Source organism: Agelaius phoeniceus, chromosome 5 (genome assembly GCF_051311805.1).
Source record: "Agelaius phoeniceus isolate bAgePho1 chromosome 5, bAgePho1.hap1, whole genome shotgun sequence".
In the NCBI taxonomy this organism is placed as follows: domain Eukaryota; kingdom Metazoa; phylum Chordata; class Aves; order Passeriformes; family Icteridae; genus Agelaius; species Agelaius phoeniceus.
Genome location: NC_135269.1, coordinates 14,121,651 through 14,147,221, shown reverse-complemented (window position 1 = coordinate 14,147,221; position 25,571 = coordinate 14,121,651). Strand labels below are relative to the sequence as shown.

General features: G+C 42.5%; 1 protein-coding gene across 1 annotated transcript in view; it reads left to right on the top strand.

Moving 5' to 3' along the window:
- The window catches only part of AKR1D1 (aldo-keto reductase family 1 member D1), a 34,697-nt gene extending 10,139 nt beyond the window's left edge, over nucleotides 1-24,558 (top strand). Inside the window, exons 2-9 of the mRNA XM_054631413.2 lie at nucleotides 6,280-6,447; nucleotides 10,776-10,892; nucleotides 15,291-15,368; nucleotides 17,618-17,740; nucleotides 19,467-19,576; nucleotides 20,057-20,222; nucleotides 20,996-21,078; nucleotides 24,397-24,558. Coding sequence (XP_054487388.2) covers nucleotides 6,280-6,447; nucleotides 10,776-10,892; nucleotides 15,291-15,368; nucleotides 17,618-17,740; nucleotides 19,467-19,576; nucleotides 20,057-20,222; nucleotides 20,996-21,078; nucleotides 24,397-24,439 — 888 coding nt within the window. The 3' untranslated portion in view covers nucleotides 24,440-24,558. The remainder of the gene's footprint in view (nucleotides 1-6,279; nucleotides 6,448-10,775; nucleotides 10,893-15,290; nucleotides 15,369-17,617; nucleotides 17,741-19,466; nucleotides 19,577-20,056; nucleotides 20,223-20,995; nucleotides 21,079-24,396) is intronic.
- The last annotated feature ends 1,013 nt before the right edge of the window (nucleotides 24,559-25,571 follow it).

Here is a 25,571-nt window from a genome sequence, read left to right as displayed (position 1 = left end):
CTGACTTTGTGTCGAGTGAAAAGTTGCAGAGTTCCTAAAACTGAGGATTCTGCCATCAAGTGTTAAAAATAACTCCAGCACCCTCTGCCAGCTACAATAATAAGGTTTTCCTGAAGACAGCTTTGGCTAAATCCTAGAATAACAATGTCACAGGAATTCTAGAAATGCTAAATCTGCAGTTATGCAATCTAATGTCTGTTGTATGGACAAACCCCACGCTTCAGGCCACTGATAGAGCATCAAGTTAGAGGAGAAAGGCACCCCTTTTCCACCTTCATTCATGGTGTGACACAAGGACACAAGTGACACCATTCTCCCCATCTTCTCTGTGCTTATTTGCTGTCCTCCACCTCTTGAGGCAACACAGTGCATGACATAAAGCGAAGTTCTGGGCTGGCACAGCAGCCTGTGGCTCTTATCTGTGCTCTCTGCCTCCATTCCCAGCTCTACCTGCTTTTGCAGAGAACCCTTTGCTGGGTTTTGCTTCCTGGATGGTGGCTGCCAATGCTTCCGGGGGATGAAAGCCAGATTTTCCTGTGTACGAGAGAGAGGGATGTGCTGGCGGTTGCATTTTCCAAGAAAGAGGTGTACAGTACAGCTTCTCTTTTACAAGATTAAACAATTCTAAGAATGTACCCTTGTGTGGCTCATATCCTCTGGCTTTGTAAACTCAACCTGTGCTTTCCTGCAGGGCCTTCAGTACACATGCTTTCTATGCTCTGTTCCTAACATCTTAAGCCAATCCTTTTTGCCAGTTTGTCCAGAAAACAGGCAAATGGAAATAAGCAACTGGGCTTCTAGAAACTTGCATAAGAATCTGTGTGTGAGTGCTGAGCTCTGATGAAGGAGGCTCTGAGCCCAGGAATGTACCTACTTTCTCCTTCCTGTATTTAGCTGACTAAGATTCCTAAACAGCGGCTCCACATCCTAAATTACAGGTTTGGACTGGAGCACTTGGCCCATGGCTTGGATATCTTGTGTAATTCTGCTGCAGCTAAACTCAGATTTTTCCAGAAGATGGCCCTGTGTCTCCTAACACTTGAGGCTTTTTCCCCCAGGATCATTATTCCCAGCTAAGAGACTGCAAAGCAATGCACTAAACAGGTTAGATGCTCAGGACTAAGGTAAGGGGCTTCTTCCCTGAAGTGCTGCTCCCTCTGCTCTCATGTGCTGCTGATACTGGTGCAACTCTGTAGAGCTGCTCCTGTAAAACAGGGCAGAGCAGAATCTGGGAGCCTGAGTCAGACTGTTTTCCTTTACCGTCGCACTAATAAAGAATAAATGATGATACTGATGTTAAGACATAAAAGCAACGACCAGAGTAGCAGTTCACATGGTTTTGCAAGATTATAATCTACTGGCAGAGTGTCCTGTTAGCTTTGTCTTTGGAGATAACCCTCTTAATCAGCTGGAAAACCAATGGAAATTGCTGACTAGAGAGAGATGCTATAGAAAAAGCAAAAGAATTGGAGGGCAGATGAACTGTGACACTAAATAACAGTAATAAGTAAGACAACCACTAACACTGCTGAGCAAATACTGTACTACTTGAGTGGGAAGAGAAAAACTCATGGGTATGCCTGCACAAAAATATTGTCCTGTGGCTTGGTCATGTGCACTCACAAAAGAAATTGAAGCTGAACCATTTGCTATGGTAGGGAGAATAGTTTTTGACAAAATGGGATGTGACAGAAGGTGTCTGGAATAAACATTAAAAATTAGGGAAGTTTATGGCCTCAGAGGAAAAAGAGAGCAGACCCTTTCAGACAGACAGAACTGATGAAGCACATTGCTTTTTCAGACTCACAGAAAGTGGTAACTGGCCAGTTGGCTACTTCATCTGTGGAGAAGGGGCCAAATTGCTGCTTCCTTTCTTTCAGTGAAGGTGCATATCTGAGTCTGCTCTCCCAGCCCTTCTGCTGGATTTATTTATCATGGAGCCTGAAGGAAACAGATACCAGTTAAATCTGTCAGGCATGATGGTAAATCAGCTGGTTTACAAGCTATAGATTGATAGAGGGAATAATTGTGTCTCTTGTTTCCTTAAAGTTTATGATCGTAACAATAACACAGATGCTATTGAAGAAATTTATGAGTGATTGAGCAAGTCCTCCTAGTCAACCAGTTATTCTTTCATCATAAAATGTGCAATAAATTTAATATGGTTCTTTGGCACAAATTAGTGACTGTCTGCAAAAGCACTGAAGATAAATATCTGACTTACAGTGCACAAGTGGTTATAAACTCCTGTTCTAAAACAAGACTTTGATCAAAATAGCACAGTTCTAAGGCATGCTGATTAGAAACTGAAACATTAATTATGGTGAAGGATCAAGAAACCTCTCATCTATGCTTAAATAAGAAGTAATAAAGAAGCAAGATTTGTCTTAAGGCCAAAGCTAGAGAGTCCTGAATTACTACTAACAAAGAACAAAGGTTTATGACATAGAGACATTTCAGTACCTCATTTAATAGTTGTACTACTCTAAAAGTGAACCTTGCTCATTCAGGAATGGTGCAAGAATAAAGCCCTGTCTCGAGTGAGCAGGCAGCACAGGCAGCTGCATTTTAGGTAATGTACTAAGTGAGTATAACCTACAGGAAGGAGAGGGAAGAGGTCTGGGGGTCTGAGTAGGGTAAGGTGGTTGCCCATGGCCAAACAGCCTGGGAAGTGCTGTTCCATCAGCTGCTGTGATTAGTGGTGCCAACCCTTATACAACAAAGATGTATCACAAATTTCTATCTACACTTAAGTAAAAGCTGGTTTTCAGTTGGTAACCTTTGATCTGGTCACTACTGAAAACCTATGAAAGACAGAATAGATTGAAATACCTCAGGCTGAGCAGCGAAGTAGAGGGGAAAGATCCAGGTTTGTGCTTTCTCTGATGGAAAGATGGATGAGCAGTGGTGGTTTGAGTCACCCAACTTTGGTACGGTCTGTCAGGAAACAATGGAATAAGATACGACACCTAAAGCAACACTTCTAAAAAGTGGCAATACCACAACATGACTAGCCTGTGCAACTCATCAGCACAGCTTACCACAGCCCATTACTGCAGGATTTGGAAGGATTAAATATGTGAAATGCCAGAAATGATAGTTTCTCCATTAGAATGAAAATAAACATATGGTATAAAGTTTCCAGACTCACAGATGTCTCACACCTTCAGCTGGGATGGTTCAATAGAGGCAATATTTTCCAAAAACTATTCCCTAGATTGCTTTGCATTTTTATATGAAGCACCTTAGACCAGAATCTGTCAGAACTAATATACCACATCAGATGAAATGGACTAGTGCAATAAAAACATACATATATAATGTAAACCCATCTCCGGCCATTGGTAATCAAGACCTGATCCAAAAAAAGCCACCCCGAGCCCCTAAAGAATAAGGTTATTCCTTGAGATGGAGGAGTCTTTCAGAAGATTATTTGTACAGATGTAAGTCCCATATAAAAAAATTAAGAAATACACAGAAGTTCAGCTCTAACAGGAGTCAACTGATTCAGCCAAAAGCAGATGCAGTAACTGCAAGCATTTTCCTCTATCCTACCCTCCTTCCATGTCTGAAACTGTGCTGTTCCCTTACCTGTGTGACTCTACCTTTCCTCACCTATTCCTTCTGCTTTTCTTACTGACCAAACTGCCCCTGGTGACTGAGAGAAGACACAACCCAATAATCAACATCTCCTTGCCTGGTAGAGTTTAGTTTACAGCATCAGGAAACAATAGAGAGCTGTGTTTGTGCAATCTCTCAAGAGTGTGAAGAGGGGAAATTCTAGTACTGGGTTCACATCCCATTTTCAGTCTCTTCAACAAATGGAAAAAGTAAAAAAAAAAAAAAAAATTTTTCCCAAAATCTATATTATGGTAATGCATCACTGTCCTCTAAATGCTCTGGTTTCATACACTTGAATGGCAAAAGTCAAACAGGCTGAAGAAATCTAGAATACACATTGTTTACAAAATCACATTTCAGAGAGAAAAAACACTGATAACACTTTTGGAAATATACTTGTCTTTCAGATAACTAATAATCACTTAGGCTTGAGCTCCCCAGACCTTTCAGCTAAGCCCTGTTGCTCTGTGCCAGTCAGCCTGAGCTTTGCAACAGCGGCTCCAACCTCGTGCGGCGGCTCATTGCTGGGGCAGAGGTCCGAGGTTACTGTCATCAGTCACCACAGGCTTGTAATACTCGTGTCAGAGCTTTCATCCTGATGCCTCTCTCAAATCCTGTCCTGCAGGTTCAGGCAGGGACAAAGCAGAGAACATGTTGGAGGTTGTCATTGCTCCATGCCTCGCACTTCTGTAACGCTGCCCGGTATGCCCCAAGTGAAAAGCAGCCATTGAGTGTGCCCGAAAAGCTGGTAGCTGCCGTGGTCTTTGTTACATCCCACTAACAACCAGGAAAGGGCCCTGCCAGGGGCTGAGCGTGCTTTTGGGAGGCTTCCACAATGAAAGCCGCAAAATACTGAAACAAGTGCTACATTGTATTCCTCAATTAAGCACACAGTATTGCACCATCACTGCTGTAAATACTCTGGAGTGCCAAATTGTGCCGTTTTGCTTCTAGGCCCTCATTCCGGTCTGTAATAAATCAGGGCACGTGTGAGCACTTTTGTATTTTAAGTAACCTTTGGGCACTGCATGCTGGAGCAGAAAGTTCCTCCCAAGCCCAAACAGAAGCTGGTCCATTTTGTGTCCCTCAGAGTCATCCAAGATGGGGCACTTAGCAAGCAGGCTAGAATATGGTCCCATTATCCCAGAATGATCTGCCACCAGCCCACAGCTCTGGGACTGAAAGGCAGGGATGAAGACATCCCCAAGTGTCTTCAGCAGTCCTTCAAAGACTTTTCTTTCATATGCATGGAAGGGAAGACCAATGTCCTTAATCATTAAAGCATCCTATAGCAGCTATGAGTTTCACACCTTCTAGTTCAGCATGTGGTGGAAGAGAAGCTGTTTCTTTCATGACAAACTCATGGACAGCCAGGCCAGTGCCAGCTGTAAAAGGATAGCTAGGAGAGAGAGGAAGGAGAGCTATTGCTATGGTGTAAAATGCCAGTCCTGCTTCTCTTCTTTCTTTGGCATTGTCAAAACCAACAAATCTGACATCCTCTCTTCATACTACCTCATTTCCAGATGCCTCTGGCATCTGTTTTCTTCACAGGAGGAGTGTGGTCTTGGCTCTGCACTTGCAGATAGCCGAATCCAACTCTCGCCATTTGTTGTTGACAGACAGCAGCACAGCAGAGCAGTTTGACTTGCCCTACTTCAGTTTATCTTAAAGTGAATCAGATATCCCTGTTGCAGCCAAACAATGTCCATGAAAAGGATGGGAGAATAGCATTTCTGCACACCCTTGGCCACCACGACTTAGGGCTGCTCTCTCATTATAAAAAGTGTAGGAACCATAAGTTGTTTTCAGTACAATTTTAGTGACCAGACAAATAATTTCAGTAACCAGTTTTGTGCTTTTTTGCTTGGTTTGGCTTATGTGTAATTTTGCTTGCCATATTGGCTTATGGAAAATATGGAAAATATGACTGTTCTGAAAAAACAAGCTTACTCTGAATTTTGGCAATGATGAGCAAACAGTACAAAAATGTCACTTATTAGGAGGTTTCTTGGGATCATCTTAAACTGAAGCAGTAAAATATATATAAATATACACTAAAGCAACTACTGTTTTTTAACCACATAGTAAAGCAGCTGTTCAGAACTGGGAATACCAGTAGATAGTCCTGACCTTCAGATTATGATACCAACAACTATAAGTTAATTTGAGGAGAAAGAAGTCAAATCCAAATTCCTGCACTTCTGAAAGGTCCAAGCTATTCAAAGAGCCTCTGATCAGCAGGTGGTTGACCAGTTCTGCTCAACCAAAAAGTCATCTTCCCCTTGAGTAAGTCATTTTATCAAATGGGTGTTGTAGGTAAGCCCTTGCTTGCTAGATAAGAAATTCTGAAATTATTTTCATATCAAATGCATTCGATTCTACATCCTGAGGACACTAGTATTTTCTCTTTCATGGAGATAGACAATTTTTTCTTTGCTGCCTTTTCCCAGTCTAATCCCACATGTTCAACAGTTTTGAGAAAAACTGCACAGCCCTCTCTTATTTGGAAGTTGGATCATGGTTGCCTGGGAGGAAAGGGATGGTCACTCGGGATGAATTACACCACGAATCTCACGCGTATCTCAGGGACCCTCCAGCACTGAAGGAGGGGTAAGCAGTAGGCTGACACTATGTTCATCCTTTTCCTTCTCCCACCAGACGCCCAAAGGTTCCTGTCTGGAGGCAGTGAAGATTGCCATCGATGCTGGTTACCGCCACATTGACGGGGCCTTTGTCTACTTCAATGAGCACGAAGTGGGACAAGCCATCCGCGAGAAGATTGCTGAAGGGAAGATCAAGCGAGAGGACATATTTTACTGTGGCAAGGTGAGAACCTGCACTCAGATTATTTACACTAAATCCAGGATTTCTGTGAATGGTCTTTCTTAAGAGCACCGGCAGTCAACATCTGGAATGTTTCCTTCCAGATCCAACATCCTTTATTTTTCTTTCCTAGCATTACCAGAATGCTGCAGATCTTTATGAACAGGTTTGCTGTGAGGCACAGGAATCACTGTTCTCTGTGTAAATCTCTGATAACAGTGGGAACCATGAAACATTCCTTCTGCTTAGTATTGTAGGCACCTGCAAGACCATGGCTAAGTTCAACCTAAAGTGCTGCCTAACCTGTTACTGTGCCACACATTGTGTTGTCACACACAGAGCCCCAGCTGGACAATGATCCTGCAACTGAGCTATTTTCTGTTAGAGCAATTCCCTGCACAGGTTTGCCATGAGGTTGCACAATGAAAGGGGTGGCAGCAAGCACGTGCATGCCAGTGTCTGTGTATGGAAGAACAGCAAGTGCCTACATTGGTACTACTGCCAGAAAATTACTCATCAAGCTACACCCTTAGTTACTGTATCACTTGTAATTAAAAAGTTCTAGGATGATGAATCAACTTACTTGGACAGAAGATGTCATTACACTTCTGTTCTAGAGCAATGAGGCTGGAGTAATGCATGAGCTATTTTATAAATTCAAGTCTTAACTCTATGACTTGACTCTCTTCTAAAATAATGAAATCCCTTGTCGAATGAACTGTCTGACAGAAGCTGTCATAACAACGATGAATAACCCAGGTGTAAGAGAGGTCATTGCACATTGTAGTGCAATGGTGCCTGTCCAGTTTCTAAGGGAGTTTATGGCCTCAAATAGTCCTTTCTGCAGTGCTTCTTTGAACACATAAGCCTAATATTTTCCCTTTCTCCTTTCCCAAATAAGACGTAATCCACAATTACTCAACAGACTTGCAAATAAACACCACTGTTCCTAGAGTGAAAAATCCCATGGGATGAGAGGTCTGGTTCACTGTGAGCAATTTAGCGAAGCTCTATGATCTGGGGAAATTAAGCTTCATATTGGATAGTTTGCAGACCAAGCGGATTTTCAGCAGCTATAGACCAATTTCCAAGCACAGCAAGTTCCAATCTGTAAAATATGCACCTCTTTTCCAAGTTTCCTGCTTGGTTCTACTGATAACAACCTTGCCATTCTGAGGAAAGCCTCACGTTCTCAAATTCTCTGCCTTTATCAGGGGAATTTCTCAGTCTCTTATATGCCAAATATGTTGATTGGGATTAGTGAAAATATTTGGTTTCAACAGTTTTATAGTTTCATTACTGCAAATTATCAGTAATATTACAAATCAAAACCACCAAGTTGTGCCAAAAGGTTAGAACCAGATGTCCTAACAATTCTGAGTATTTTAACTTTCTCAACTGCTTCCCCTGCAGTTTATTTGCCCATATCAACCTTTAGGCTCTATGAAAGCAGATCTCCTGGTAAAATTTCCAAACTTCCTTTATTCATTAAGCCTTTCTGTATTCAGTTGTCTGATCTCATCACCAGATGATTTTCCTAGTCGATAATCACTACTTAAACACTGAGTCATTTGGAAAACTGCAGCTCCTGCAAGCCACAGGACTGCAACACACGGTACCACAACAGCCAATGCCTGTGCTCCCAGCCTGCTGTGTGTCTGTGACATGACACACACATGGATTTCTCTTACAGTTGTGTGCTGTTTGTGCTTGACAAAACGTCAGCTGCTCAGGGTGATAGTCTACTATAACATTTCTATGACCTTTAAAAGAGTTTAAAGGCAGAAATGGAAAATACTCTGCAACTAATTCAATCCATCACAATCAAGGCTTTTCACAGGTTTCACTCAAAGGTCTCACAGCAGCTCTGAACTTCCCAGAAGGAGTGGGAGGGGATCTCCCTTGCCTTATGTATCTTTAATTTAATGCACCTCACAAACTTCGATAGCTTACAAACTACAGGCAAATCTCAACCCAGTAGATACTTTGGGCATTGATCAGTAACTGATTGATATGAACTGTTGCATCTTCTATGGTAGATACACAGACCATTCTTGGAAGCACCAGGCACTACAGAAGTTAGTTATGTTTTCTTCCTTACTGACATCAGAAGCGCTGGGAATTCCCAAGAGCCTTCAGACTCAAGCCCCTCGTGCAGATCTTTCCTGAAGCAAAGATGCTGCAGATGGAAGGCTGATCCATCAGCAGGGACTGACGAGAGCAGCCCTGCTGAGTGGCAGCGTTGCTGGAACAGTGACCTGGTGTGATCGCGCTGCATCTGCCAGTTGAAATCATCAGCACTTGCACTTGGCTCTCGCTGCTGGCTGCCTGATCAGGCAGAGCAGCTCAGCATCCAGAAATTTTAGAGGTTTTATATCAACTGCCAACATCTCACTTGGCTTATATAGCAAGACCTTTTTGGTCTCCTCTTTCATCCCAGGATATTTCTTTCATTAAACTAGAAGTAACATTTCCAGGAAATGTGATGTCCTAAAATGCCAAAGCCAGCTGGCAGCTTTGACTGCTCAAACATGGGTTCTACTTAGGTAGATAATACAATAACTTGTACAAATCATGAGAACAGTTATAAAACTCTCAAGTTTCCATGGCATCGATGTATTGACATAGTACAAATGTTTTTAAACATAGTACAGCTGTTTTTAAAGGCTGGTTCTTCAGAACCTCTGCAGTTTTTAGAGGGAAGTATATTCACTGGCAAATACTGAGCTCAATAGAACTGGGCTCAAAAGGGCACTCAGAAAAACTACTTCTAGGCAATATATCACAGGTCACCAAATTTCTAAAACACAGTAACAACCTGGACATGAAGGGTCTACAAAGTCATTTCCTTACTTACATATAAGTTAAGTTCATTTTGCAGGTAAAATGCTTAAAAAACACATAGACCAGAGGTTTTCAGTAAATCCAGTGGAACAACTTAAACTCTTGAGAACAGGACCTTGGTCCCTTACTGTAGTACACTTAGCCTCTTACCACTGTCTGCTGCTCAGAAACTCTTCACATCTTGCAGCATACAGCTGAGAAAGACCTAGTATGAATTTCCAGGTGTTTTGGTTTGTCACCTTAGGGCAGGGTCAGATGTCCTGCTCTCAGTACAGCTTAACATGTCCTTGCTTCTGTGGGCAGAACTGAGCAGATTGTTTTCCACGGGAATAACTATAACATAGTTTAAAAAAAAACACAAGTGTCTAAAATAACTTAAAACTTACACAGGATATGCCCTTTAACACCTATAACCAACCTCTTCTCCCATAAATCACAATTCAAGTTTTTTGTCTGTAGAACAAATTTATTCTATACCTCTGCATGCAGTGGCTGTCTGAGGCAGAACTGACTAGACAATGACCATACCAGCAAACAGCAGGTTTTTCCAACCAGCAAAAGTGACAAAAACCTAAATGTGACTCCACACGTTAGTTTTGTAAGTTGAAAAAAAAAAAGAAAAGAAAATAGCCCAACTTATGGTGTGCATTCAAATGGTACTTAAAACCTTCTATTGTGTGTTAATTCTGCTGCAGTTAAAATCGACAAAACTCAATCAGTTTACAAAGAGCTCTTGGTTACTAATTACCATGCTATGGTTTTATCCTTGCAAGAGACTTGCATCAGCACAGTTCAGTTAGAGATAGTGCTGAACACTCACCAGCTGAGCACACTCCATAGCAACCTCGGGGCATAACCCTGAAAGGAAGCAGTTTGCATTAAAGAGGTACCAAAGACTTTGCTGTAACTACTCACACCTGCACTACAGTGACTAAACAGAAACACATTTTCCCTTGAGGACTGGGGAATAAGAGAAAACTTGCCTAGGTCAGGCAGTCTCTCAGGCTCCCCAGCCACAGGAGAAAAACCAGAAGATTCTCTTAGTGCTGGATGCTTGGCCGCTCAATAGCTAACTCACATGATCCAAGCTTCTGCCTTCAAGCATAAAACTGACCACAGATTCCTTGTGGGAACAAAGTTTTTCAGTGAAAGCATATGCTTGGAAAACAAAAGGAATCTAAGTTCATTGAGCAAGAGTTTGTAATATACTCAGCTCAGAATAACCTGTTTTGTAATAAAAAAATACGTAATGGCTTTACTGGGTCAACACTTCATCAGTCCTGGGCAAGAACTCCTGTCTTAACCTCTGCCAGAAGGCAAGGTAAGGCACTCACTTCTGCCTTGCAGAGATGGAGACCACGATGTCTTTGCACTCTGCATAGTGGGCTCTGTCAGAAGGACAAGAGGGAGGGAGTGTGTGCTGGGGGTCTTCAGCTGGCTCTCTGTTCCTCCTGGCACCCAAAGAAAACTTGTGCTTGCCCCCCCAGCTGTGGAATACCTGCCACCCCCCGGAGCTGGTGCGTCCCACGCTGGAGAAGACCCTGAAGATCCTGCAGCTGGACTATGTTGACCTCTACATTATTGAGCTGCCAATGGCTTTCAAGGTAAAAAGAAAAATTGCTTGGAAAAAGTGCATGAACTCAACTTGAACCAAGACCTCCATCTAGTATATTCCTTGCAGCTTCCAGCCTAGGTTGTCAATAGCATTTTGAGCAGATAACATATACATTTTGATATATACTGCATACATGTATTTCTGTGCACTGCCTACCCAAAGAGAGGCACTTGTCAGATAGTGTGAGAACAGGCCAGGGGAGATGTTGCTTGGAGTGTTTCTGCTGGAAGGACAGGTCTCCCAGCTGTGGTCGAGCAGTTCCCACTCTGAAAAATTGCACAGCTGGGCAGTACATGTGTCTGAATCCCCTCTGAGCCATGAGGAGAGAGCCACTTGAGGAAAGAGCTCATACAAAGCAGCAACAGGCCAGGGGCAAAGTTCAGAGAGGGAGAGGGAAAGGTAAAAAGTCACCAAGTTTGGTTTCCTTATTCTGTGCTAAATTAAAGCTGCTGGGAAAATTGTGGTTATGATCTTAATCCCTGTAACTGCAGCACTCAGCTTCACTAGATCACAAGTGGTGCTAAACATGGGTTGTCCATCTCTCATTCTTAAATGCCAGTGTAGAGTCTGATATTCCATCATCCTGCTGGCTCTGGGCAACTTGTAGGCAAAACCTTTGAATGCACAGAGCTCACATCACAGTTGCATGCCTCCCTCTTGCAAGTCCACAAACTTTCTGCTTTCCCAGCTGTTTGTACCTTGCTTTACAATTTTCCTCTACAAGTACATGATACAAAGGCAAATGAAATGAAGAGAATTATATTCAAAACATTTAAGTGGTTTTGAACTAATTAAATCTTTCTTCTGAGAGAGAATAGGGTCAGGCAATTAGCTGGTTAATTGCTTCTGAACAAGGTTTGAGCTCTAAACTGGCCTCTTTTTGCAAGAAAGGTAGATCTCTGATTGTTAAAATAATATTTTGCTGCAGACTCCAAATTACAAGAACTATCAGATAGGAAGCAATTTACCAATGAGGCTATCATATTACACTTGCAGTCCTTTTTCTCCCCCTGAGGAGGCCATATCCTATTAAGACCTGTACAGGAGTAACCAGACTCTGATATTAAAATTTTATTTATACAGTCACACGTATGGAATCTTTTTGGGTACATTTCTGAAAATTTCCCACCACTAGCAATTTCCTGTTTCCCTTTTCTTGTGTTTGTATTCTTTACTAGTTCATTCTCCCACATAGTGAAGGTCATTGTCTCACAATATAAAGATATAGACAGCTGGCTTTAAAGTAATATACATCTGACTCCCTGAGGCTTGTATCAACAATCTTGAGTAGTTAAAGGAGTAGCAGACCTAGAGATTCATTCATGTTTCTCATGAGAGGAGAGAAAAAAATAAGTCGCTTTCTTCCTGAAAAATATACACTTTTCTATGTCAAATACAAAATGAAAAAAACCCATCCTTTTGCAGTGGTGACAGGTTTCCTTTCTTTGCTCTCTCTCTCTCACAAATACACCCATCCTGCCTGTGATGCTTGCCTTTGATGAGGAGCATGCAGGTGTAACTCTAAGAAACTTCTACTCCACCCTAGTCTGCAAGCATTGGTGCTTTCCTCCCCAAAAGTCTAGCAAAAGCAGTCTCTGGTTGGAAGCAGTGATGTACTTAAGACAGAACTTACAGTACCACCCTGAAAACAGTAAGAAACATGCCCCTGCAGAGCCCAGGCAGCAATTTGTCACAGGGCTTTCAGGCAGAGCAAGAGGACTATGGTTTCAGAGGGCACCACTCAGCAAAGCCCCTCTGCGTTTCAAGAGCTCATGAATAGCCACCACATGGGGTGCAATTATTCACTGACCTACCAACATTAGCCTATACCTCCCTGTATTTTTTCCCCACATAGATTCCCCATCCAGGACTTTTGTCCTTCCTGCCTTTAGCCCCCTGCAGTGTTGCTCAGCCCCTCCACCCTAGCAAGGGAGTAACCAGCAGAAACAGGTCTCTTCCAGGCCACCATGGGCCTTCTCTCTGTTTGGGGAGCTCATACCCTACAGGTATTTTAGGGGTGAAAAACCAGCAGGTTTTTGGGGGACTCTTCTCAGATGACTGATTCATCAGTAAGCATCAACTTGTGCACTAAATGATCTGCAAATCTCTCCCAAACTAATGATTCTGTCATCTGATAGGAAAGCAGATATTTTAGTGTTACACTGAACAAGTCTCATCTAAGTATCTTGTAATTTTAAAAGAATAACTCAAAACAGACCATTGGCATCACTATTTGACTTCCTGTTGCCCTTCTGTTTATAGGACAGGCATTCACAGGTTGTTAAAATTGCTTTCTTGAGAAAGCCTGCTTATCAAAGACCATTTTATGAAAGCAAGGGGATGTGCAGAATTGTCTTCCTGCATGTGTGTTGGTGATAAAATTATAATGGGAGCAGGACTTTTCCTCTCAGTGGTTAATAGTTAGTGGGTTTTAAACTAGGAAGTAAGGTGTCTGGTATCATTTGGAGTGCCTCCAGACTTGGGACATGACATGATAAGGTGTGATCCCACACAATGGCAGTGACTGTACAGTGTTGCCACATTAATTTCAGTGCTCATGCAGCAGCATGAAGCATACCTTTTATCAGTGTAAAACACAAAGCTATCTCCAAGAGAACTGCAAGAGAAGACATCAGCATTTCTAGGATCACTGGTGCGGTGTAGTTCATGAGAACCCAGAGCTAAAACACGTGACCAACTTCTGAAAGACCTTGTCACCACCCTGTCACCATCAAAACACTGTCTTTCTCTCAGCACTTTATCCATCTGCAGGCAGTTCTTCCATTCAGAAATTCCCTTTCATAAAAAGATAGCTTGGCAGAGAGAGTTTTGCCTGGAAACTATTGAGCAGAGACAACTGCATTTCAACGCCTTGCAGAATTCTCTGCATGTAGGAGGAGGAATTGATCACTGTAGAAATCCACAGTAGTTCACACCGCATCTCAGTCAAGAGAAGTTAATCTTCAAGCACCATTCATCCTGACTTGGTTCATTTTTAAAACACAAATGATAGAGGGAAATAGGAGGATGGTAAATTAGCTGATATAATCGGTGCCTATTGACTACTATAAAAAAAGTCCAACAGAAGTGAGTGAATTAAAAGTGGGGCAGAGTAAAAAGGTCCTGAATTCAGACTCATTTACTAAAATTAAACAGGTCCAACTGTTTGATATGTTGAACCTGCAGTCCTTGGAAAGTGTGCTGGGGTATCATGGGATGAATGGTTTGTTCCAAAATACCATGGGGTGGTTTTGCAAATTAAGTTTTTCCACCTCATTTGGCTTTCTAATAGAAAAAAAATGTACCCAACAGCCATCTACCTCCTTCTAGTCAAGGTATTCTCTTTTTCCAGCAAGACAGAGCAACAAAAGCAACAAGTTGTCTTTGTGGAATTCTCTGAGGAAAATCAGCACATTTGGAGGAGAGAGGCTTATGCTTGTAACTGAGACCTTGGCCCTCTGAAACCTGACTCTGTGTTTTCCTTAGGCTCACTTTTCCCATTAAATGCCTTGGATTTGAACCCAACTGAATTGGGAGGTGATAGTTACTGATCATATTAGTCACAGCTGCATGTTCCCAAGGAGTTACCACGTCAACATCTTGTACCCAGGCCTTTGAAATGTAGCGGTTTGAAGTCAGATCAAATGTCAAACATCAGTGAAGGGTTTTTGCTCAGAAAACAGAAAAACCAAACTCCAGCAAAACACAAAAGTGAAATTGTGATCAGACACAAGGGAGGGAGGTGTTAATGCATTGCCTGCAACAGCCGTGAAATAACCAGCAAATAAGAGAAAGCTGTGCTTGTGAGATATCAGCTCATAAATCATCTCTGAATCCTACAGAGTACAGAGATTGGAGGAAAGAGTTTCTAGTGCCTAAAGAAAGGTGGATAATGCACTAAAAGGTTAGCTATGCCAATAGCCCATTCTTGCCAGTAGCTCCTGGACCCTCCAGCTGTTGGGGAGAGTACCAGCTCAGTCCAGTTCCCAAGTGCCTAGGACGCAAGAAGGAGGCAAGGGAAGGGCCAAAACGAAGAGGAAAGAAGTACAAGAGAACACAGGCTGGTACTCTAACCCAGCCCTTTGGAAGGAGATGAGTCTTCTGGATGCCATAACATAAAGGTCAAAAGTTTGCTGAAAAACAAGGCCATCCAGGAACTCCTGAGTGTACTCTCATGTGACGGCTCAGGAGTGTGTCCAAGGACGATCTAGCAGACGAGGATGTGGTAAGCCCAGCATGAATGACCTGCTGAACTTGGGGTGTTTCAGAAAACTAGGCAAATTTTTTTTTGTTGTTTACTAGTAGAAACAGAGTCCATGAAAAAGATTTTGCTCTAAGGACTGAAATTTTTTTCTTTAAAGCACAGCAGTATGGTTTTACTTTTCAGCCTGGAGATGCACTCTACCCAAAAGATGAAAATGGAAAATTTATCTACCATGAGACAGACTTATGTGCCACTTGGGAGGTAAGCAAACACAACATCCATCCATATATGCTTTAAACCCACAGATATTCATTCTCATTTTTACTTGCGGTTTTCAAAAACATAACTGAAGCAAATTGCCAGGGCAAATGGATTGAATTCTACTAGCTCCATGGATAAATTTTACTTCTATCCTTAAGTATTCTTTAGGCATGTTTCTTTTTGCTGTCATTTAATTATTTTTATAACAAAACACTGTTGAAACATCAGACATCCACATTCCCTCTTTAAGAGAGTGCACTCTACATTCACTACTTGAAGCTTTTATCATTAGGTTTTTACCAATCCTTCCCCTTTATCAGATCTTCACAGAAAGAGAAAGTTGGTGCCTTCAGAAGAGACTAGGTCATCTTGAAAAAAATAAAATCTTTTTCATTTGCAGGAAAAAACAGATTTTGCCCTAAAGCTCACCATAAAAAAAGCAAACACTATTAAAAAAAAAAAAAAAAGAACACCTCCCCACCCAAACCGCCCCCCCACTCAAAAACAAAGCCCAAGACCTTGCCATCACTTGCCATTAGAACAAGTTCACTCACTTCTAAATTTACTTATCAGATGGGAACACAAGATTTTTCTGGTAAAAAAACTTGGAGGAAAGTAGCATTTGCCTGAAATATTGCACTCTAGTTTGTTTGTGATGTGCTCTAGCCCTTTAGGCAGATGTCTCACTAAGCCTAGTGTCACTTGGCTTCAGGATCTTGGGTGAGAGAGAAAATGAGACTAGTAATCTCCTCACATTTCTGCCTCTCAAAGCCATGGACACCTCTTTAGTTCTCAGCTCTCCCTCTGCACCAGGCCTGATGAAATAGCATCACTAATTACATCCAGTTCACACCAAGAGAGATAAGAGGTGCTACTACGTGCTCCACTTCAGCTTGCAGTGTCCAGATCTGGACAGTCATGTCCCAGTTTAGCTCTACTTGAGGTACAGCAGATAAAGATGAAGAATGGTGAAATTCTGAGTGAAATTTTGAAGGGGGAGAGAGCCCAGAGGGGTCCTGAACTTTCCCTTGGCAGCTGAACCATCCAGGCTGGGTCTCAGAGGGAAGGAGGACTTCCATGTTAGCTGTTTTTGTTATATTTGAATTTGGCTGATGCAGTTAATTCCCCTCTTTTCACAGAATGGTTGCTCAGATATTAAAAGCAATAGCAATATCTCTGGTGTTTAATGTAAAGGTTATTCTATAGCAGGCCACTCTCTTTAGCTAGTAAGCCAACAGAAAAATAGGTGGTGGGGAGCGCCTGCAAATAGCAGCATTAATCTGAATTAAAATGGCTCAACTCAATCCAGATAATTTCACTCTCTCAGTGAAATTAAGCTAGCTGGCAAAAATTAATTCAAATGACTGTATTTGCTGACTTGTCACTGAGTGATAGAAGGCATATGAGGCCAACTAGAGGTCATCAAACACAGTGCCTCTTACCTCCCTGCTTTCAGCTCCTGTAAGACAGAAAGAATAACAAAATCTGGAAGGGCATCCAGCTCCATGGTGGGGTCTGCTCTGCCTCAAACAGTCACTGAATTATTTGTGTGCAGAGTTTCAGGCAGAGAAGGGGAAGACTACAGGAAAGGACCCCCTTTCCCCTTAACAACCCAGCAGATGAAGCAAATGAAGACCAGGGAATATATTCATGTCCAGTATTCATAAGAGTTTCTCAGCTACTAGGATTTGTCTAAAGCACAAAATATCTAGAATGCCTCTCTCCCATCCACATTTTTTTTTTCTCCTTCACATTGTACTGAAGTTTTCTGTGCAGGTTTAGTGATGTACCTTGCTAGATATTTAGGGGATTTCACTGGATAAAGACTTCATATGAAAAACTGTCTTACAATCAAAAGGAGTGAATTGACTTATCAGGAAAGCAATCTGTTTTGTTCACTTTGCCTTCTCCAGCTTTGAGGCACTGCTAAAGCAGTACAAAGTAAGCAAAACTCTCTAAAAGGGGTTGCCTGGCACTTAAGTATCCATATCTCAGGTTAAATCTTCCTGCTCTCCAGACACTTTCTACCCTCACAGGCGGTAAAAACATTAGGGCTTGGTCTGGAAAGCAGGTCGACACAGGAATAGAGTTTGGTTTGTCTGGACAACACCAGCCTTCATGCTAATAGAGCTGTTAGCTCTGCTGCAGCAAAGGTTCTCAATAATGGTCTATCTTCCACCTCTCTCTAAAATGCATGCTCCAAGAAAAGCCAGCCTGTGGGATTCCTCTTGTCTTTGCTTTCTTTGCAGGCTCTGGAGGCATGCAAAGATGCTGGCTTGGCAAAGTCTATTGGAGTATCCAATTTCAACCGCAGGCAACTGGAGATGATTATGAACAAGCCAGGACTTAAGTACAAACCTGTCAGCAACCAGGTATGACTTCAAGCCAAGGGCAGTGCCTGCTATGGTGCCACTGCCCTTTGGGGAATGCAAACACACTGCCTAAGCCGCCATGTACACAAAGGTGATGTGTACTTTGCCACAGATGCTGCCCTCCATGCTTCCATTTCTACCCTGAAAATATTACTCTTCCTATCTAGGCTAAAGATGAATATTTGAAGGCTCTGGAGCAATCGCTTTCCTCAGTTTTTGCTCCGGGACTATAAAACCGGTGCCTCTGTGCCAAAGCTCCATAACAAGATTGAATGCTGAGTCAAAGCAGATCTTAGATTTCTGCCATGTACCTTACTTCAAGTCCAAAAATTCCCAAGAAAGCCATTCAGAGCTAACCAGCACTCAATGAAGCCATGTCTACCTTAGTTAACACCAGCACAACCCTACAGACCCTGAGTCACTCCAGGTTTCTCAAGGGTAAAAGCCATTAGAAGCAACTCCTGAATTTCCTGTACTTGCCTCTCTTGTACTTTTCCTATAAGACAGTTGTAAGAGATGGAGGAAACGTTCAATTAAAGGAGACCCTGTTACGTGACTGGCCCTAGTGGAACAATCCCATGAGGATGACAGGCACATCCGAGTTAAATTACAGCAGCAGGGCTCTGAGAAGGTGACAAGTGGCAGCGACCCATCTGAGTGCCCAGTACCTTTGGCTCTCGCATTTGGCAGGTCTCTGCATTTCCTAGAAATCTCTGGGAAGCCCTTCTGACTCGTCTGGCACAAATATCCACATTAGCAGTAATAGAGATGAGGCCAGGGACCAACTGGGACTAACTTCCCACTCCCAGCGCGTGGCCTGGAGGGCTGGAACGGCCATGAGGCAGGGCAAGTAGGCTGGCCACAGCTTTCATTTCTGTACTTGGCTGGAGGGAAAGGCTGCCCGCGAGAATGGGAAATTCCAGCACCCTTCCCTGGTATTAACATGCCCAGCGGGTGCAAAATGCAATTGCTGTTTCTGGCGTGCCCCTAAGACTGCACTGAGCATTGCTGATGCTTCCTGGGGTCAAGGAAAACCAGGCAAAAGATTCAACTCAGCTTAGGGCAGCTGGCCAGCAAGCACAGAAGTGCTTCAGACTTGCCAGATAGCAACCACTGCAAACAGTGGTTGCTCTGTCACCTTTGAGACATCCATTTCCCAGAGTCTGAGATCACAGCCAGAATATCCATGCCTGTGAGGGAACAGGGTTTGCAACGTGGGAGGGCACAGCTCGCAACAAGGTCATAATCTCACCTTTTGAATACCCCCCCCCCCCCACTTTTCTAACTGGGACAGTTTATGCCAACACTTCCCTAAAAACAACATCAGATTAGTCATCCTGAATGCAAGAGGCAGAGAAATGGAGAGCTGACCCACATAAGATGGGTTTTCTTCTCAGCGTACTTGTCTAGTGAGCTTGCCTCACCTCCATAATCCCCATTTATTGCCACCTTTCCACTGCAGGCCAATAAAAGTTCCCTGCAGCTAAATTATGGTTGCAGATGTTAATCTGCTGTCCATCAAAAAAAGAATAATTAATAAAAAAATTGATCACCTAGCAATGTACAATTAGAATAGTAACCTCAGATGGTGTTTCTCCCTATTCCTTAATTTACATCTATCCTTTCCTGAAAGCATTACCTGGTCTGTAGCTCTCACAAATATTGGGATATCTGCCTCTGTGTCTGGTCCTGTTGATTAGTCATCCTTTCTGTGCTACTCTTACAGGTAGAATGCCATCCCTACTTCACCCAACCCAAACTCCTAGAATTTTGCAGACAACATGACATCGTTATTGTTGGGTACAGCCCACTGGGAACCTCAAGGGATGAATCATGGTAAGTCCCCATGTTACTTTCAAATAGAAGGACAATATCCAGGGAAACATAGTTCTCCACTGCTGGGTCTCCGTGCAAAATACCTCTGGCCCCATTTTTTAAAGTGGTTTTGAACCTCAGTGTCTAAATATTACTGTTGTGAGTGTAAGCTTTCAACACTCCTGCTGCATGCTGTCATCAAAGAATGCTAGCTGTCTGCATAGGAGGTTGCCTTAGGTCTCCTCCAACAGCAGGCAAGTGTTTGGAATGGGGAACGTGTGGGGCTTAGGTAAGGAAGGAGAAACGAAGTCAACGTTAGGACATCACACAGGAAGTTGCCTCTGACAATGCGCCAACCTAAGAGCCAAAGCTTTTCTCCCGTCTTTCACCCTACTTGTCAAAAAGTGCAGTGTTCAGTCCACAAACAAGTAGATGCCCCTATGTTTTGACATTAAAGATGAGGAGGTTTTTTGTTCCTTTTTTTCCCCACTTTTTTTCCAGGGTAAATGTGTCCTCCCCTCCTTTACTGAAGGATCCTGTGCTGAATGCCATTGGCAAGAAGTACAACAAGACTGCGGCACAGATTGCTTTGCGTTTCAACGTCCAGCGAGGGGTGGTGGTGATCCCAAAAAGTTTCAATCCACAACGCATCAGAGAGAATTTCCAGGTAAATTCATACCCTAGTAGTACATGGACAAATCCACTTACATTGGCTTAGCCCCTACAGAAGGTAATTTCCCCGTTTTTTCTGTAGACATATGTAAGGCTTGACCAGTGGCAAACTTTGCCACATTTGATGCTTCTTCTTGTCCCCACCACCAAATGGTAACAAGGTATGACAATAACAGTGCATAAAGGAAATTTTGGTGTCTTTTAACTCTCTGGAGCAGCTAAAGCTCCAGCTGGTGGTATGTCCCAGAGCAGTTGCTGCTGCAGTGAGCAGGACAAGCGAGATGAGGTAACTCAGTAGGTCAGCAGCCCAAGGCTGCAGAGCTCAGGAAGGACTGATTGTTCTGCCCTGTCTTCAGGTATGGGACAGCTCTGCTAGAGAAGGGTTGCTCCACACAAGTGTGACAGAAAGGTTCACAACCACGCCACCAGAAAACATTTGGTTTGACTACCACCCAAAAATAAGATTATTTTGTTCTTGCATCCCTTGCAGCACTCAGTACTCACACTGCTCCCTACTTCCCCTGGAAATACATTGCTTTCAAAGCTGGTGTCTCAGTATTGCCAGACTACCTTCCACTTCTTGCAAAAAAGGTGTAGGCAAATGTGACTGGGCTTATTCATGTCCTCGAGACTCCTGCAAATGCAAGTAAGCATGGGTTTGTGGGAGAGATACAGGGAGAAGGAGGGATTGTATTTCTGGAATCTGGAACATATGAAGGTTGATTATGACAAGAAATGCTAACTCTTTCCTAACATCTCTTCCATTAGATCTTTGACTTCTCCCTCACTGAGCAAGAGATGAAAGAAATTGAAGCCCTGAACAAAAACGTTCGTTATGTGGAACTGTTAATGTAAGTACAGGAGAAATCCTAGATCCTCATAGGGCATTCCTGTTCTTTCAGAGAATTATAAAAAAAAAATCACTTCTGTTTAATATTAATTTTTTAATAAACAACCCTATTCTGAGGTGAGGCTTAAACATGAGAGACTTTTAGTGCAGCCTGAATATGCTCCTGGACCCATTGCAAAAATAAATGTACAATATTTGCCTGCAGCTCAGGTTCTCAAAGCCCACCCAGTAGAAAGTGAGTGTATCTTGCTATTCCATCTCTCCTCCATTTCTTTAAACTCCTTCTGCTATGTGGTGAATGGCGGTCTCAGACACTGATAAGGCATAGCATCATCCCTGTCTAGAGGTGTAGATATTGGAGCTGAAATTCAAATAAATTGAATTGTACCTTCTTCTAAGAAAAACAGAAGAAAAGAAAGCTTGTTTGGCTGCTAGACCACTTCCTAATTATCTCTTCTGAGACCTATCCAGGCTTGATTTCTTGCTGCTTGTCACCTAAAGCTTACCACCCAGTATAGTTTTGCTTCATCTGAAAGCTCTGACCTAGCCAAAAACCCCTCTCTTCCAGAGGATAAGGCTGTTTGTTTATCCTCCACCTCAAAAGCATCTACAGCTTATGGCCAAACTTTGTTTTCCCCTTTTCAGGGCACTCAGTAAGTAGCCAAATGCTAGAGATTAATTTCCACGCATTTCTCCTTTTACCTTAGATTATCTGTGTCCTGCTAAATTGTAGCGTCAAATGAAAAGCATTGATAACAGCACCAATAGCACTCTAAAATGTTGACCACTGCTCAAAAGATACAGGGAAATGTTGCAAGGAAACAAACAAACCACTTACTGTGCTGCATAAATACGATCAAAAATATGCACTAAGTTAAAAGCATCATAATGGAGTTCATTTTTCACATTTAAGCTCAGCCAGGTGCTCTGAAGCTTTTGTTTCTTAAAACTTAAAATAGCCTTCCATCAATTAGCAGTACTTAGTTCCAGAAGGCTTCTCGCAAATGGCCTCGGAGATTCTTAAGTGTGTTTTGGTATCTGACACAGTTTGGTTTTATATAGCAAAATTGAGTTATAGCATCATTTAAATTTTGAAGATTACATACACAAAATGTAACCTTGGTGCAAACTCAAGAGCCTTTCCCAGAATCAAAGTCAAAGGCTGCAAATGCCCACAGGGGAAGAACTTTCTAAGCTACCAATCTAAAAAAAAATGCTTTGCTTTATTAGACTGAATTTGGACATAGGAGGCCACCGAGGATATAAGGAAAACAGGATGCATAGGAGGGGCATTGCAGCTCTAGTTTTCACAAGACCTCCGTGTTTGGGGAAAAATGTTTAAGTACAATCTGATCTCAGCTATGAAAAAAGCCTTATTGGAAAAGTGATGTTGCCACGTAAGGAGCAGATATATAGATTTATATATATAGATATATATGCCTACTCTGCGTTACCACACTGAAGTGTCTGGAATTGACGCTGCATCAGACAAATTACCAGCCTAAATACATTTCTTATTTCATCCAGCAATCTGTAGCTGAAAAAGTCAAACCACGCTACAGAAAGACTTTTGGTTAGTCAACTTCATGCAAAACCTTTGACTGCTGTGATACACATGCCAGCAGGAATGGAAAAATCCAGCTTTTCTCTGGTTCTTCCCCTTATCAGCTACCATAAAGGGTACTGTGTGCAAACCTGTTGTTCCCATGGTATGAGTAAGCCCATGCAAACAGGATAACGCAATCAGTGGAATGAATTAACAAGTTAAGCATCTGAGAAGAAAATGGAGGTTTTATAAAAACATGAGTACTTCAGGAAATCTTAATCTGAAGTTGTTTCTTCACCTCTTGGAGAAATCTGGAAGCACTGTGCAGGGCAAGTTTTACATTAATGTATCTGCTTGATTTATCTTATGCTCCCATTCTCTGCTATGGATGTTTTTCCTTACCAGCTATGCCAAGCTGCACTGACTCCTCCAAGTGAATAATTTTCACTCAAAGGACTCAGACTTTTGAGTATGTGAGATCTGATTAGCAAGCATGCTCAATAGATGAAAAGTAGAGATAATGACACTGGCAACTCAGACATCATTAAATTATACTGAAGTCAAACAAGCCAAAGTGTTGTGGCTTGTTTTGTTTTTTGGGACTTTTTTTCAACCAACTCAATCTGTTAATGTGTGAACACTTGATCTTGGCTGAATATTGGAATGAAATGTTTTGACACAACCAATTCAAAATGTTTGATGCCTTCCAGTTAGTTACCTTCAATATTGTGAAATGTGTCCTTCCCAGACTGGAACGATTCACAGCTGGGTAAATGCCAGTATTTGTTGTGCTGTGCTGTAAGGCAAGGCAGCCAGCTGCCATGGTGCACCTGAGAATGCTCTTCAGAAATTTTTCATTTAGCTAATGGAAAGTGGTTGTCAAGCCAGGGCTTGTGATTTAGCATCAGCTTCTCAAACAAACAAGAAAACCCACAACAGAAAACAGCTACCTCTCTCTCAAGTCTGCCAATAATGGGCAAACACAGTGTTATTTTTTTCACCTGAAGCTGACCCTGGGAATTTTCTTCTTGCCTTTTATAATGATCCTGAATTGTGCATCTTCCCTGAGCATGCAGTTTCTAAAACAAAGCCTGAAATGTCTCTTTGTTAGGGGGCACCCACAACCATCCCTTTCTACCCTGAGCAGGGTCATCCCAAAGCTTATTTGTAAATTCTCTGCCACAGTAGATACTGGCAGAATATCTATGTGTAGGCTGAGCTAGAGGACAGCCAGACCTAGTTTAGGTATGGCAGCTGCTTGGGGAAAGCACCACCTAGACCCAGATCTGTTCATGCCAGCTCTAAGGTCATAAGGCAAAGTAGAACAGTCTGGTGTCTCTACCTCTTCTTCACACATAGCCCTTATTTCTAGGTGTCTTTCTAGACATCTGAACAAAGATTTCCCCTTCCACAGTACAGCACACATGGTGAAGCCATCCCCCTTTCCTAAAACACTTCTACTCACCTGAGTTAAATAGTGAGAATAGTTGACATCCAGAGTCCTGTTGATTTCCCTCATCTCTCCTTAAGATATGCAGTCTGTAGGCCTGAAAAATGGTCCTTCACTGTCCTCTCCTTAAATACACAGGCTTGCTTCCAACTCTGCAGGGTCAGTCATTCAGAGGAGAACAGCTTGTGGATAAGTAGGAGAGCCTTCCATGAAGGCCATACATATATTGCAAGGAAGAGGTTTGCTGGGCACAGGTCGATTGCAGTGATTTGACATCTTGCTTCACCCAAGGAACTCACTTGTCCAATCTGACCTTTCCACAGGTGGCGTGACCACCCAGAGTACCCCTTCAATGATGAATACTGAAAAAGAGGTGGCTCTGGACAGCCAGCCAATGCTGTTAGGCTTTGCTGAGAGACACTCAACGTTTGGTGCTTTGTCTTCATGTAAGGCTGTTCAAACCAGCATTAAAAACATGACATTTATTTCTTTTTGTCTTGTCAGTCTCTTCTTGTTATTGGTGACCAAATCTATTTAATTCATTGAATTTCTGGTTTTGGCATATCAGGCTTTAATGTTGAACACAGAACATTCAAGACCGACTGCTGATAAAACTGAAGATTTCTCCTAAAAACAACCTCACTAGTTCAAGCCAAATCAGTTTCACTTAATAGAATATTCTTCACTTAATCTGAAACAAAACCTTCCACTTCAGTAGGTGTGAGGCAGAATCAGAATCACAGAATGGGCAAAGTTTGAAGAGGCCACAGAGGGGTCACATGGTCCAAACCAGTACCATTTTCTCTTGCAGCTTGAGTAAGAGAAAGTCAAGAGTGGTGAACTAACTGAATCTGATACATATGCACATATTTTTGCTGTCATGGACTAGATATGAGCACTGCTTCATGCAATGAAACCCCTTTAACTCTGACCAGAGTGTTCTGCAGCTGCACACATGACCTTTATTCCATAGGTAAATCCCAGCTGGCTCCACATGGAACCTAATTCAAGCCCTAAAGCATTACAAGCAGGTTCATATTCCCACACACACACCCCCCTCAACTGAGGACCTCAGTAAAACACAAGACAGTGTACGACACTTGTATTACATTGTATTTGTTATTCAAGGGTGGCATTAGCTAGCATTGCATACATAACCTCAGCTACAACTAGGGAGGTCCTCATCTCATGAGATTAAAAATCCCTTAAATTTCTTCCATGCTCCACTTACTGATATTAAACCAAGAAAACTTCTGTTCATTTAAAAATTCTTATAAGCATGAAGGCAGAAATATGTACACTGGGGAAGGAAGACAAACTCCTTCAGCATGAACTTCTTTTTCAGATTACTTGTTTGCAGCCCATAGGTGCACCTGCCCATACCCACACCTGCAGAAGGCTGCTTTGCCTCCCTCCTGAGCCCAAGAACCCCAGTTTCCTGCCACTGAAGGAGCACACTGGAGAGGTATCAGAGAAGAAACGAAACCCTACACTAATA